This window comes from Theropithecus gelada, chromosome 18 (genome assembly GCF_003255815.1).
Source record: "Theropithecus gelada isolate Dixy chromosome 18, Tgel_1.0, whole genome shotgun sequence".
Taxonomy (NCBI): domain Eukaryota; kingdom Metazoa; phylum Chordata; class Mammalia; order Primates; family Cercopithecidae; genus Theropithecus; species Theropithecus gelada.
The window spans coordinates 62,753,083-62,768,306 of NC_037686.1; the positions used below are offsets into that span (position 1 = coordinate 62,753,083).

Here is a 15,224-nt window from a genome sequence, read left to right on the forward strand (position 1 = left end):
AAATCATAAGGTCAAGCAAGGCTAACCAAGTAAAATGAGAAAATACACAAATAGTTTTTGCCTCATGTATCTTCAAACTCTTGTTAGTACATATACTTTCAGAATCGTTAGGTTTTCTTGGAGAATTTCAGAAACGAAAAAGGGGTCCTCATTACTGATGCCATATGTGTCAAAGGGTAATAAGAGAATATTAGGAACAAATCTATGACAACAAATTTGATAACTTAGATGAAACGAACCAACTCCTTAAAAAACAAAAACTACCAAAATTTATACAAGGAGAAATAGAAACATGGAATAGTCCTGTATCTATTAAAGAAATTGCATCTATAACAGATAACATTCCAAAAAATTGTATAATGCTACCAAACATTTTAGAAAGAAATAATACCAAATCTTCACGATGTCTTCCAGAAAACAGAAGCAGAAGGAACACTTCCTAACTCATTTTATGAGGTCAGCATTATCTAATATCAAAGCCAAATCAAAACATTTCAAAAACAACTACAGATAAATATCTTTTATAAACTGAGATGAAAAAATCCTCAACAAAATATTAATAACATAAATTCAATACTGTGTAAAAATAATTATAGACCACGATTAAGCAGGATTTGGTATAGTTATACAAGCCTGGTTCAACGTTAAAAAAATCAGTAATTCACCACATCAACAATGTAGAGAAGAAAAATATGCTTGTATTCATTGAGAGGCAGAAAATGGCATTTGACAAAATCCAACATCTATTCATGACTTTAAAAAAAAAACGCTTAGCAAACTAAAAATAGAGAGCTCTTCAACTTGATGTTCAAGAACATCTACAAAACACCCACAGCTAACATCGTACTTAACAGGGAAAAACTGGGTGCTTCTCCCGCAGAAACAACGCAGGAATGCACTATCTTGTCACTTCTATTCCTGGAAGTCCAAGCTACTACAATAAGACAAGGAAAAGAAATAAAAGGTATAAAGATTGAAAAAAAAAAAAAAGAAGTATCTTTATTCACAGAAGACATGATTATCTATGCGAAAACTCCAAAGGATCTATCCAAAAAAATTCTAAACTAGCGAGTAGAGCATAGTAACAGACATAAAGCATCCAGATCCTGTGTGTGTGTGGTTGAATGTATACCGAAGTTCCTCACTGGTTTTGGTGCTCTGGTAAATGGCATCATTGCTTTTTAAATTTCAAATTTAAATTGCTCATTCCTGGCATATAGAACACCAATTGACTTTTATTTTCCTTTTTGTAAACACACTGACCTTGCATCTTGTTACTTGCATGTGAAAGGGAAGTTTCTAAGAGGTCTCTGTGGAACTGTTGCCACTGGACAGCTACTACCTCCGTGGTTCTGCAACCAACCTACAGCAGTAGCTAAGACTATAGCTGCCCTGTCAGTCAGAAAGATCCAGACATGCAGTAGAGAAAGGACAAGCTGGGATATGCCAAGCCCTCTCCATCTGCCCATCACCATATCGACTAAAATAACCTACAAAGAGTAATTTCTAATGTTTCACATCCATCTTCCATATCTCATGCAAATTCCATTGTAGCCAGTTCTAACTCAGAACCATAAAGAAAAAGAGATTCTGAGAATTACAATTCCTATCTTAAACTGCCATAGAACAATTTGGCACACAGTTTCTCCTGATCCAGTTTTCCTCAATTGTCGATCAGGATAATAACATTTATCTTGCCACCATCTTGGAATTGTTGTTTAAAAAAATGAAAGCATATAAGAAATTGCCTTAAAAATCATAGCACATAGTAAAACATTTTTGTCAATAGCTCAACTTTATAAAAGATAGCTACTCAAGGCCAGGCGCGGTGTCTCGTGCCTGCAATCCCAGCACTTTGGGAGGCCGAGGCGGGTGAATCACGAGGTCAGGAGATCAAGACCATCCTGGCCAACATGGTGAAACCTTGTCTCTACCAAAAATACAAAAATTAGCCGGGCATGGTGGCAGATGCCTGTAGTCCCAATTACTCGGGAGGCTGAGGCAGGAGAGTTGGTTGAACCCGGGAGGCAGAGGCTGCAGTGAGCCAAGATCATGCCACTGCACCCCAGCCTGGGCAACAGAGCGAGACTCCGTCTCAAAATAAATAAATAAATAAATATTTTAAAAGAAAAATAAAAGATAGCTATTCATTAGCCATTGAAAGAATTATCAAATAGACATGCAAAATTACAGAAAGTTTAGAAGGGTAATCTATATCTCTAGAAGCTACTGAGCCATTACATTTCATTGTACATTTTTATGTGAGCTAAAAAGAAATTGAAATTTACTTCTGAGGGCCACTATGTGATAAAAATAAAGTGTGGGATAAATGAGCTCAACTGAAGCCACATCCAAAGCTGTTACTCAGAAAACTTAGTACCACCGAGAATATATTGGAGACTCAAAGTCTTACTCATGCAGCTGATCAAGGAATAATGGTCTTAGTCACTGTAAGTACTTTTGGATACCTGGCATAAAGGATGTAATGAATACATGATTGAATAAGGATATATCTTAAGAACGCATTTTATAAAAATATAAAATCAGCTGAGATTATGTAAATTTTGAAGAATGAAGAAAGTAAGTTAATCATAGCTTCTTCTCAAGTTTTATTTTTATGTCTTACAAATTTGGCTTGGCAATACAACACAAGACTTCCTTTTCAGGAATTTGGAGAACTCATGCTTGGTATTTTAAACTCGTGAGAACTTAGTCTAGAAAGGGCCTCCACTTATTTGACCACAGGTAGAAGATTGACTGCTTTCTTCCTGTAATTATATTGGTTTCCATAAGTCAAATGATACACAGTATAATTTTGTGGCATTTTGATTGGCAGATTTCCATTTAAAAACGGACAAAAAGCAACTTCTTGAAATTTTGGAGGTAGTATGTTACCAAAAAATTTGATAGTTTTTGTAAAGGTATACCTAAAATCAATAGATTTGAATAAAGTTAAAGTCTAGAAAAATATGCAACGTATACATGCAGATGATTAGTAAACCCTAATATCCAAATGCAATGTCAATAGTGTTATTAAAAATGAACTATTGGCCATTATTGCAATACTGCCAATTGAGAATATTGATATAGACACTGTTTTTATTTGTGTTTTCACCATTTTAAAAGAACCTTGGATATATTTAGATACATCTGGAATAAACTCAGGTATTAGATAGGGCCTTGAAACATTTACAAAAGGGTACATTAAACCCTGCCTTTAAGAAAACTATCATCTGGTCGAGTAGGGACATTTGTCGGTTCAAGTTCTTCAGCGAGCTTGGAGGGAATGTCAGTGTGTTCTGTTTGGAAAGTAAGTTGTACCCAACCTGCCACTATGGAAGCTGAAGCGGGAGATAACAGCTGCTGCCTCCCAGATATAGTTAAGAGACCCTGATTTTGGAACAAGTGAATAAAAATGGGGGCTCAGCACTGATCCGGCATGGGGGAGTAATGCTGCTCAGGTTCGCTGCAGCCTGTTCTAGGGAGCGTATTGAAGCCCAAATTGTTAGTTGTGCTTCCTGCCTCGTTTCCCACTGGAGTTGACACACGTTCTATTTTGCAAGCCTACTCCATCGGGTGTCCTGGGAATTCTATGAGCCACCCCTATCTTCAAATACTTAACTTTTTTTTTTTCTTTGAGACGGAGTCTCGCTCTGTCACCCAGGCTGGAGTGGAGTGGCGCGATCTCAGCTCACTGCAACCTCCGCCTCCCGGGTTCAAGCGATTCTTCTGCCTGAGCCTCCCAAGTAGCTGGGACTACAGGCGCCCGCCACCACGCCCGGCTAATTTTTCTATGTTTAGTAAGACAGGGTTTCACCATATTGACCAAGCTGGTCTCGAACTACTGACCTCGTATTTTTTCTTTTCCTTCAACAGTATCTGTTTTCATGCTTACAACCATACCCCAACTTTTACAGACACAAAAACAAACATAATAGATTTATTATTGCCTTGTTATGGGCACTTGTTAAACGTTTACAATGTGGAAATGCATGTCCTTTTGTTCTGGAAAATTTTCTAGAGTGGATTCTAGGTTTCATATATTCCTCCCTCTTCTTTTTCTGGAGGAAGGGAGACACCAGCATGGCAATTGTGTGACTCTCCTTATAGCTCCAAGTCAAGCTTCTAATGGAGTCTTTCTCAGGAAGTTGGAATTGCTAGAATTCCTGCTGCATCACAGAGGAGTTCCAGATCCATTTATGGTAAATACAGAAAAAGTAAGTCCCCAAAATGACAATTGTTAGCTCTAGTGGAAAAAAGTTATGTAGGAGGGAAAGCAAAATCATTTTTACCATGTGGTTTAAGAGCGCTGGCAAGGTCATAAGAAAGAAACAGCAAATATTGATATAATATTTTAATACAAGTATTTCTGAAAGAGACATGAGGAGTATTCTGTGTTGGTGAGTTTGGGGAGAGGAAGACATAAATGAATAATGAATGTCTAAAATTGAAAAAATGTATTAGTGTCATAAGCATGCTATTCAGAAAAGTGAAAAATAAAATAATGAGTTAGAAGTAGTAAAATCTGTTGTCTCAAGGTAACAAAAATGAGGAAGGGCGAGGGACTACTATGTTTTGGGGGGGGAAAAAAACTGTACAGCCCTTTGACCCTTTTCACTACATGCACTTATAAAATACAAAGAACAAGGCCAGGCGCGGTGGCTCACGCCTGTAATCCCAGCACTTCGGGAGGCTGAGATGGGCAGATCACCTGAGGTCCGGCATTCAAGACCAACCTGACCAAGATGGAGAAACCCCGTCTCTACTAAAAATAGAAAATAAGCCAGGCGTGGTGGCACATGCCTGTAATCCCAGCTACTCAGGAAGCTGAGGCGGGAGAATCGCTTGAATCCGGTAGGCGGAGGTTGTGGTGAGCCGTGATCGCGCCATTGCACTCCAGTCTGGGCAACAAAAGCGAAACTCCGTCTCAAAATAACAACAATAATAATAATAACAAAAGGAATATTGAATTGAGATAAAAGTTACAATGCATCATTGATTTGAATTTTTTCTGCATGTAATTCATCACGTTAATTTTATTCTGTAGAAAATTTTCCCTATTTCTTGATGGCAAATGAAGCTAGTGATCGTGAAACACTGTGTTTTATTCATTCAAAACAACAGAATACAGTACATCTAGGAAAATATTTCTATACATTACAAGAACCAAAAATTCAAAGGTACACACTAACACTGGAAAAAGTGTTCTAGACAGGTTCACCATATAACTTATTCTAACAAGGATAATAGGAAATAAACCAGAATTATCCCAGACATTTATCACCCATACTTCCAAATAGAACTTTTCTTACAACATCTTACAGCATAGTTAGTGCTTTGAATCTGGAAAAATAGATGTAAACCGACCTTGAGGATTTATAAAATTTCCTTAGAAAGCATTGCAGTTAATTCTAGAAGCTGTTTTTCTACCTGTTGAATCACTAGAAATAGAGAAGCTTTTTAAAAAAATAAACTTGTTTTACTTGTTTTTAGTTTTCAGATAAATGTTTTAAGAGCCCAGAGTCTTGGCTGGAAGAATTCTAATGGACAGATCAGTGAAAAAATACACTAACTTATACAGAAGTCTGAATGCGAAGGTCAATGCTTTCTAAATGTTACATTTTAATAGTAGCTAAACTAATGGTGGCATGTTTATGTTGTCTTATATTTTTTTAAAGATATTTTCTTATCACTGTTGTGAAAAGAAACCTCTTTGTACTCACAATTTCGCATCTCCACTTGCACTTTATAAGCATCTTTATAATATCGTCAATCTTGCTGAAACTTCATACAAGCAGTACAAAATACAGTATATCATTATAAATCAAGGAGAAGCAATTTGGTCACAGTGATCTCTAATTACAACGTGGACTCTCCCAATTTAGAAAATTACTGTCATACAACTGTAATTTTTACTTAATGCCATTCTATATAAACCAATATAACTTGGATGCTCACAATAAAAGAATGCCTACTAAAAGTATTTTTATTTACTTTGTCTTTTAAATTAATAACCCATGTATTTTAAGTTTATATATATAGTACTTTAGTAATAAACTAAATTACTTAAAACATAAATTTGAGTTTTTACTAATTAAAAGTTATATCAGCTACCTGCCTCCCATTTTAAGCATGATCAGGGGTAAATGAAATTTCTATTTTATTTTCGCAACATATTCTACATAAAGTTTTTAAAATAAAGTTTGAAGGTATCTTATAATAATACAGTCAATTCATAGTCATCATAGTTCAGTAAGATCTGTTCTTTCCCTGACAAAACTGTGTACTCCACAATGACATTTAACAAATCTACCTACCTTATTATCACAAAGTAATTTCCTTTAATTGGTTACTTTAATGTAAATGTTAATGGCATTTGAAGAAAGCACAGATTCTTATTTAACGTTGTATTATCCATCAATATAAATTATATACATGTGTATACATATATAAAAGTTAAGAAGCATTTTGCTTCCAAAGCAGCAACTTGTAAAAAATCTGTATTTATAACATAATTTACTGGAATTCTGATCTTTTATTCTGTGGATCTGTTTTGATCTGATTTCTTAGTAACAATCAGAATCATAGGTGCAAAACAGTAGAGGCAGAGAAACATATACTAGGGAGAGTTCCAAAACTATCACGAATTAGGGATGATGTTAAAAAGATAACAATGAAAGTGCTTTGGTAAGTAAAGATGTCCAGGCAAATAAATGAATGAATGGAATTTCACAAGCATTAACCCTGAGGGTATAACAGGAGCATCAGAGGAGGTCAGAAAATTTTTGGGAGAACTTAGGATGGCTCCAAATTCCTGAAAAAAATCCTGCACTCTGTAGAGGAAGAATATATAGAGAAGAAATGACAGAGTAAATAGTTCTCATCAATATTTTCAATGAGAGACCAAAAACACGAAAACACGCAAGGAAAAAGAGACAAGTTCCAAATGTTCTGGAGGCTTTGCAACACTTCAGTGGCTTGCTACAAACGTCTTCCATGAAGTTGCCAGTAAAAACCACCATGACAATGGTATCTGACTGTACTCTCCCTGCCACACCCGGTCATTATTTTCTCTCTTAAAATTGGATTTATCTTTCCCCATACTACAATTGTAAAAATGTTTTCCTGATCACATACACTAATCATTGAGAATTTGGTTACTGGAGTTTTCCACAAGCAATATTTTGATTGTCTTCACCATTCAGAAAAGCAATTATTTACCTTTTAATTGATGCTAAGCTTGCTTCACCATGCAAACCAATAAACTCTCTCATGGAATCTCTGATCTGATAGTAGAGGGTTTTCTTGTAAACCACCTCTCAAGTTTGTTACACTAATATATTTGTGGAAATATTTCATGAATCCAGGTATGAAAAGATATTTATGCAAACATAAGAAAAATGAGAGTTTACTCTTCTTGCATTTACTTAAGTACAACTAGGAAATGGTCATTTTAATTTTTTCACTCCTGAAAAGGGTTTTAAAAAACCTCACAAATTTTATAATTCACAGAAATGTGAGCACTTACCATTTCTGTAATTCACAAAATAATTGCACTATTTGGCATACATGGTGTTTAAGGCTAAAATCATAAAATACTAATTAGCTTAAAAGTGTAAATTACATCTTAGAATCTGTCTAAGCAACAGGAGAATTTGGATTTGCTTCATTTAAGATTATCATGAAGTCCACAACTTTGATATTTAAATACAGTCTTCATAATGAATCTTCTCTAGATGGTGGTCTTCAGAAATCTTTAGAGACAAATAACGAATCTTTTAGACATGAATGATCACTATATTTAATAATGACCATTGTCCTTTCAAGGTAACCATGACAGCTTTATTCAGTTTGGCAAATGCTTTTCATTGTTTGCCTACATCTAGAAGTCAAACAATATCAGGTATGGCCTCTAATTGCTTTGACTGTTGGTGAAGTCATTAGGGCTGTCTTTGTCCAAATTGTGAAGCAGAAGTTTCCCTTTGTATTTTTCTGTGGTTTGATTCCTTTCTCCTGTTGCCTGTACCCCCCCCGTTTCTTTTTTCCCTCTCAAATTTCTACCCTACCATCCTATGCCACCACTTCCAGCTGTCACTTTTAGTGGTATATTATATTCAAGTTTCACATAATCATTAAAAAATAATAACTAGGTGCCTGACCCTTTTGAGAGAATTTACATATTAAAAATAATTCTCAAAAGTAGGAAAAAAAAACAATGTCCAAAACATTAAGTTATTTATTATTGGACTATCTACTATATTTGCTCCTAAGGCTAGACCGGGGATGGTGGCAAGAATTCTATACAGAATGAGAGATAAATATATATGTGAACAGCAAGGGATTGTCCTCTCATATTTATCTTCCTCTTGATTATTCATTTCTTCTATTGCCAGGTACTCTTCTGGACTATGCTGATAGCGTGGATTCTAGAAGTATGGAGAGAGATACCCCATTTCTAGAATCCATCCCATATTTCACTTTTTAGTTAACCAAGAATGTCTTGGTTAGTCACTGCAGTCAATATTTGTTGGTAAACTCCCCAGCTTTGAAACTCCCGTTCCCTCTTCTAACCATGCTCTGAATTGCCTAGTATTGTGCTTTGACCCTGCTCTCAGCTCTAGAAGTGAGCCCTTAGTTTTCTTAAGCCATTCCATCCTTTCTGATCATGATGCCTATTTAACAATGAAAAAGTAACCAAATGTGTTGGTTCTATTAGAGAAGCAAACTCTCTACCAGACAGAAACAAGGATGTATGAATTGCCAAGAGTTGGCAGCCATCTTGCCAACACAAGAGGAAAACCTGCATGAGAGTGAGGTCAAGACCAGGGAAATGGATCCAACACTGTGGAAAGGGATTCAGAAGCCAGTTTATGCCCATACTTAATTCTAGACACATTTAAGCCCTGGTAAATAGTCCTTGCCCAAAGCTTAATCTCCCCTGGATCATTCCGTTACGTGATTCAGTAAGGTTTTTTTTGTATATAAACAAGTTGGAGTCAGGTTTTCTGAAACAGTTCCATGAAAAATGTTTTTTAGGTAATGAAGTATGTTTCCTACCAAATGAACTCAATTGAGACAACTAGTATCTAAGGTAGACCATGGGTAGTGGAAAATAATTGCATAACAATCCATGCATGAGTACATGAGAGTCATTATTAATGCACTCATGTCAAGAATAAGCTTAAACTCTAGTCTTTGGTCTACGAGAGAAGGTTGGATAGTTGACATAAATATCCTCTCTTGTATCATCCATGGATTGATTGGTAGGTTGATTGGCCGAGATGGGACTTCTATAGTTCTTGGGTGCCTAGAAAGACAAACATCAGAGAAAGTCAATAATTCACTGCATTTCAACAACTAATGAAGACATTCAAAACATACCTCTCAGAAATGCAGGCATGATATGGGACAAATTTCCATTATAATTAATTTGATAAAACATTCTTCTCACTGTATTGAACTTCTGTTAGAAATCACATTCTTGACTGAGATGCAACAGAAACCTAGTCTAGATTAATACTTGCTGTATTGTGCTATGAATGACCTGTTTCAATGTAGAACTCCCTCTCCCAATGTTAAGCTATTTTGATAAGAACAATTATTATCAGTTTTATATGGAAATTCTAACAGTGTCTGAACTTTAAAAAATAAGCAACTTAACATATAAAAAGTTAACAAACACATTCACTTTCAAGATATTATATAATCATTAATCTTCTCTACCATAATCAAGTCACTTTGACCACATATGTATGTATGTATGTAACAGAAAATATGCAGGTGTGAAAAAAGACATTGAGAGACAAAAGAGACTAGAGAAAGGTCTTTTGATGAGTAATTTAAAAATTTAGATTGACCTTAGTGTTGTTGGTTAGTTGGTTGTTTTTTTCTGAGTCAGAGTCTCGCTCTGTTGCCCACGCTAGAGTGCAGCGGCACACTTTCGGCTCACTGCAATCTCCACCTCCCAGGTTCAAGCAATTCTCCTGCCTCAGCCTCCCGAGTAGCTGGGATTACAGGCATGCACCATCATACCTAGCTAATTTTTGTATTTTTAATAGAGATGGAGTTTTGCCATGTTGGCCAGGGTAGTCTCGAACTCCTGACCTCATACGATCTGCCCGCCCCAGCCTCCCAAAGTGCTGGGATTATAAGCATGGGCACCATGCCCAGCCAGATCTTAGTGTTTTTAAGAGGAAAGCAAAATGAAAATTCAAGTGCCATGATTACTTGTACACATTGTCCTTTAAAAAAGAGAATGAAGAGTTTTAATGTCTTTTTTGACAGTCCAACCTATTAACTCTTTAATAATCCTTCAAATGTTATTCTACAAAAGCCTGAAAAAGTTGGATACCTAATATAGACAGTTGCAAAGCTCCTTTTCATTCCCCAAATTCACAACAATAAATGTGACTGGATTGGCATGAGTAGACAGAGTGCAAAGGATGAAGAAGGGAATCCCAAAATTGTATATGACAGACCACCAATTTATTGCTTGCTGAAGTGGCTGATGAAACAAAGCAAGGTTTCTTGATTCTACAGTTGGCATCAAGAAGCAATCCATGTTTTTGCCAACAAACAAAAATATTTTTGCAAAAGTAACTACTTAATTTAAAAAAAAGAGTTAAACTGATAAATTATGAAGGCATCTGATGAACACATGTTGGACTGTCAGAACCTTTTTAGTACTTGGCTTTTGGCCATCCAGAATTCAATTGCAAATAATTAAAATGAAAAAGAAATGTATATACTTTTGGATAGGATTTGGGAAAATTTTTGTCTTAGTTTGGGCTGCTGTAACAAAATACCATAGACTGGGTTGCTTAAACCACAAACACTTATTCCTCACAGTTCTGGAGGCTGGGAAGTCCAAGATTAAGAAAATATCTTCCTAACTTGAGGGGAAAAAAAAAAGAGAGAGTCTGGTGAGGGCCTGAGGGCCTGTTTCTTGGTTTGCAGACAACTGTCTTCTCAGTATCCTCACATTGCAAAGAACAGAAAGAGGAAGCAAGCGCTTCTGTCCTTAAAAAGGCACTAATCCCATTCGTGAAGATTCCACTCCAATGATCTAATCACATCCCAAAGTCTCCACCTCCTAATATCATCACATTGGGGGTTAGGATTTCAACATATGAATTTTGGGAAGACACAAATGTTCAATCCATAGCAACTTTTTTTGTGAAATTTCATAAACAGGATGCTATGTGTTAAAGAAAGAGATTTGAAGTATAGTGGGGATAATGATCATGAAAATACATATTTCTCTTATCTGCAAACCCAGAAGGAAGTTTCTAGTCTTTTAGTTAAACAACAAGGGGCAGGAGCAAGGCAGAATAAGGAAGAAACTTTCACAGCTCATCAAGCTCCTGCAGCCCATAAGAAAATAAAAAAGTTATTTGGCTGTATAACGTAAGTATATACTAATAAATAACTTAACTCCAAAGATAATAATAATAATGAATATCATTATGCTCTTCTATATGCTTGCTATATTTCTGGTTCTTTTATGCAATTTAACCATCACAATAACCTTATGACATAAAAATACTATGTCCTCTCCTGGGTTGGATAGTGTCCCCCGCAAATTCATGTCCTCCTCGGAACCTCATAATGTGACCTCATTTGAAAATAGGATCCTTGTAATTAGCTAAGCTCAGACAACTCTGTGCTGGAGAAGGGTGGGCCTTTAAGTCCAAGATGACTGGGGTCTTCATAAGAAGAAGGAAGGCAGACACAAACACACAGGTGAGAACAGTGATGAGAGGGGCAGAGATTGGAGCAATTGTTCTACCAGCCAAGGATCGACAGCTCCACTAGAAGCTGGACAGAAGCATGGGATGGATTCTCATCCCACGAAGAAACCAGTCCTTCTGACACTGCTTTTCGTACTTCAACCCTCCAGAATAATGGAAGAATAGATTTCTTCCATAATGTTTTAAGCCACCCAGTTTTGGTAATTTGTCACAGCAGCCCTAGAAAAGGAACAGAGATTTAGGGAAGGCATAGTGCTGATTGTTATTATGCCAGGGTAATTGCTCCTTTATTTATATTCATATAAAAACTTAGTTTCAAAGGGTATTAAAAATAGAATAGTTCAGAAAATAACTTTCTCCAAATAGCTGATATTTAAATTACAGGCAACTGCACGGTCAGGTTACTGAAAGGACAATAAAATATAAGATTGCTAACTGCAAAAGAAACTGACTTTGCATTTGTATATTACAAAAGAAAAAATGACAGTTCCATGAAAACTTACCTTCTGTGTATCCCAGGACTCTGTATATAGATCGCTTCTTTCTCTCCTTCTCCTTCTGGAATGCATATTCAATAAAGGATATAAAGATATGATATTCCAGCACCAATATTATTTCAAACACGCTCTAAAAAGAAATGAGGCCATGTCTTTTGCAGGGACGTGGATAGAGCTGGAGGCCATTATCCTTAGCAAACTAATGCAGGAACAGAAAACCAAATACCACCTGTTCTTACCTATAAGTAGGAGCTGAATGATGAGAACACATGGACACACAGAGGGGAACAACGCACACTGGAGCCTACTGGAGGGTGGAGGGTGGAGGGTGGAGGGTGGAGGGTGGGAGGAGGGACAGGAAAATAACTATTGGGTATGAGGCTTAATACTTGGGTGATGAAATAATCTATACAACAAACCCCATGACACATGTTTACCTAGCTAACAAACCTGCACATCCTGCACATGTATCCCTGAACTTAAAATAAATGTTAAGAAAATAAAACTGAAAATAAAAAAATAGAGTAAACATATCACAATTAGATTTATGTTGACCAGCCATTCTGGTTTGCCTGGGACTAAGGAGTTTCCCAAGACGAGAGATTTTCAATGCCAAAACCCAGAGAGCCCCGAAAACGAAGGCTCCCTATTTGTTAATGCCAATGTTCACAAGGAGTGTAAAAATAAGTATCTAACATTTTTCTCCCTAAATATTAAATTTCTTCCTACAATCTGGTACACATCTATAGAATATACTTTGGTTCTTTTTTTTGTTTGTTTGAGACAGAGTCTTACTCTGTTACCCAGGCTGGAGTACAGTGGTACAATCTTGGCTCACGGCAGCCTCCACCTCCCAGGTTCAAGTGATTCTCCTGCCTCAGCCTCCTGAGTAGCTGAGACTACAGACACCCACGACCACGCCCAGCTAATTTTTGTAGTTTTAGTAGAGATGGGGTTTCACCATTTGAGCCAGGCTGGTCTCAAACTCCTGACCTCAAATTATCCACCCACCTCGTCCTCCCAAAGTGCTGGGATTACAGGCGTGAGCCACCACGCCTGGCCATATTTTGTCTCCTTTCACACTTGCCAATGTGAGGCCCTTTCCCTAGCCATGTTCACTTAGTTGTGTTACTGCTGCTATCTCCGCATGAAAACAGCACACACCAGGAACAGAGAAACTGCTGCCAATTCCTCCAACACACAGGCTACCAGGCGCTGAGTGTGAAGAATTCAGTTTTGTTCGGAGACACTGTCTGATTTATGTTGGCTTCTATCCAAGTCAATACATCTGAAGCTGCAGGATTATTTTAAACAGTAAAACAGAGTTCAGAAGGTCATTGTTGGAGCCCTTGGGTCATCTTTCAAAGCATTTCCATTGGAAGTCACAACCACAAACTGATACTAATGACAAGGCAGAAAGAACAAGTGCTTTCCCTTGTGGTGTGCATCTGTGATTACAAATTCAAGTCCACTAATCTCCTTTTATCACATTTAACCAGGTGGGACAATATAGTCTACCGTTCAATTTAACTATTCATGTAAAAGTGATGCATTTTCATGAAGCAAAATCTATCACGTCCAACATCTGTGTCCCTGTGGAGGTTTGTCACCACTCGCTGTCTCTTAGTCACATTGCCCGGTTCCTGGGTGCTCCCTCTGCCATCTCTGCCCCCAGGATGTTTCCCATTGCCAAGGTGAGACAGTGGAGGAGTCCGTGGTGCTACTAACACCTCCGTTCCTTACCTCAATTTGCTAATTTCTGTTCAGGGAAAGACTTAAGGGCAGTCTGTGATGGGGAAAAGATAAAATGACCTGATCTCCTGTTTCAGTTTAATTAGACAAATGTTTATTGAGCATTCATTATTTGGACAGATTAGTGCTAAATTCTATCAAACGCTAAGAAATGAATAAAACACGAACTCTGCCATTATGAAGGGATGGCAAGCATGAAAGTGATTAAAATACAAAGCAGGATGTGAGGAGTAGCAGAGACATACACGATGATTCCAGATGGTGACATCATGTCTGTTTGCAGGGACGGAGAACAGTGCAGAGCCCACACAGGGGACAGGTGTTTCACACCTTGAATGATACACGGGAAAGCAGCCAAATGTGGGCAAACAGCATTTTGGTAGCAAACCAGATGGGGAGAGCGTTGGGTGTGCTTCAGTTTTCACAAAATTTATCAACATCAGGGAGAATAAATAAAGTAGAAAGTGTGAATAAAAATTAGACTTCAGTCAGAATGTAGAGCAACTTTAATGACAGGGTTAATGAGTTTTAACATTATTCTGATAGCAGTGGGAAGATAATCAGATATTGAACAGGAAGATGACATGCCAACCCAGCTTTCAGAAGAAGAACCAGGGAAACTGGATGGGTTAGAGAAAGAGGCTATAGCTGAGAGCAGGTTGGAGACATTACCAAAATCAGAGGGCAGTGATGACAGCTGCTAAAGAACCAGAGGTCAAGGATGAAGAGACAAGGTGGAGAGGCCTACTGGAAATCCTATTAACAAGGCAGGGGTGTGTGTGTGTGTGTGGTGTATTTGGTAACATTACTGAAGGAGGGGAGTGCAGATGGACATATTCACTTACCCAGCAAACATATATTAAGTGTCTCGATATGCCAGACGTGCAAAATAGAGACATCAAAAGTGTGGTCCCTTCCTCCCTTAAGAAGATAACACTTTAGCTGTAATACATTATAAGGAATAATTTCAACCTGCTATGATTACAGCAAAGATAGGTAACAAATACCTACACAAGTGAGTTGATAAGCACAGGAGAGCTAGAAGGGGAAGAAAAACTCAGCCAAGAATACCCTAGAAAATGCCCAACTGTGCTACAATACAGTAAAAGATTTTTTTTAATTTTTAATTTTTGTTATTGACAGGGTCTTGCTATGTTGCCTAGGCTGGACTTGAACTCTTGGGCTCAAGCAATCCTCCAGCCTCAGCCTCCTGAGCAGCTGGAAC

General features: G+C 37.3%; 1 protein-coding gene across 4 annotated transcripts in view; it reads right to left on the bottom strand.

Moving 5' to 3' along the window:
* Window positions 1–7,820: 7,820 nt before the first annotated feature.
* Window positions 7,821–15,224, bottom strand: part of CD226 (CD226 molecule) — a 91,841-nt gene continuing 84,437 nt past the window's right edge. For 2 of the 4 annotated variants that reach the window (XM_025365452.1, XM_025365450.1), the window contains 2 exons: window positions 12,254–12,308; window positions 7,821–9,307 (listed from right to left, as the gene is read on the bottom strand). In XM_025365452.1, the coding sequence (XP_025221237.1) occupies window positions 9,182–9,307; window positions 12,254–12,308 (181 nt within the window). In that variant the 3' untranslated portion in view covers window positions 7,821–9,181. The remainder of the gene's footprint in view (window positions 9,308–12,253; window positions 12,309–15,224) is intronic. The other 2 variants (XM_025365451.1, XM_025365453.1) reach the window with 1 other exon arrangement.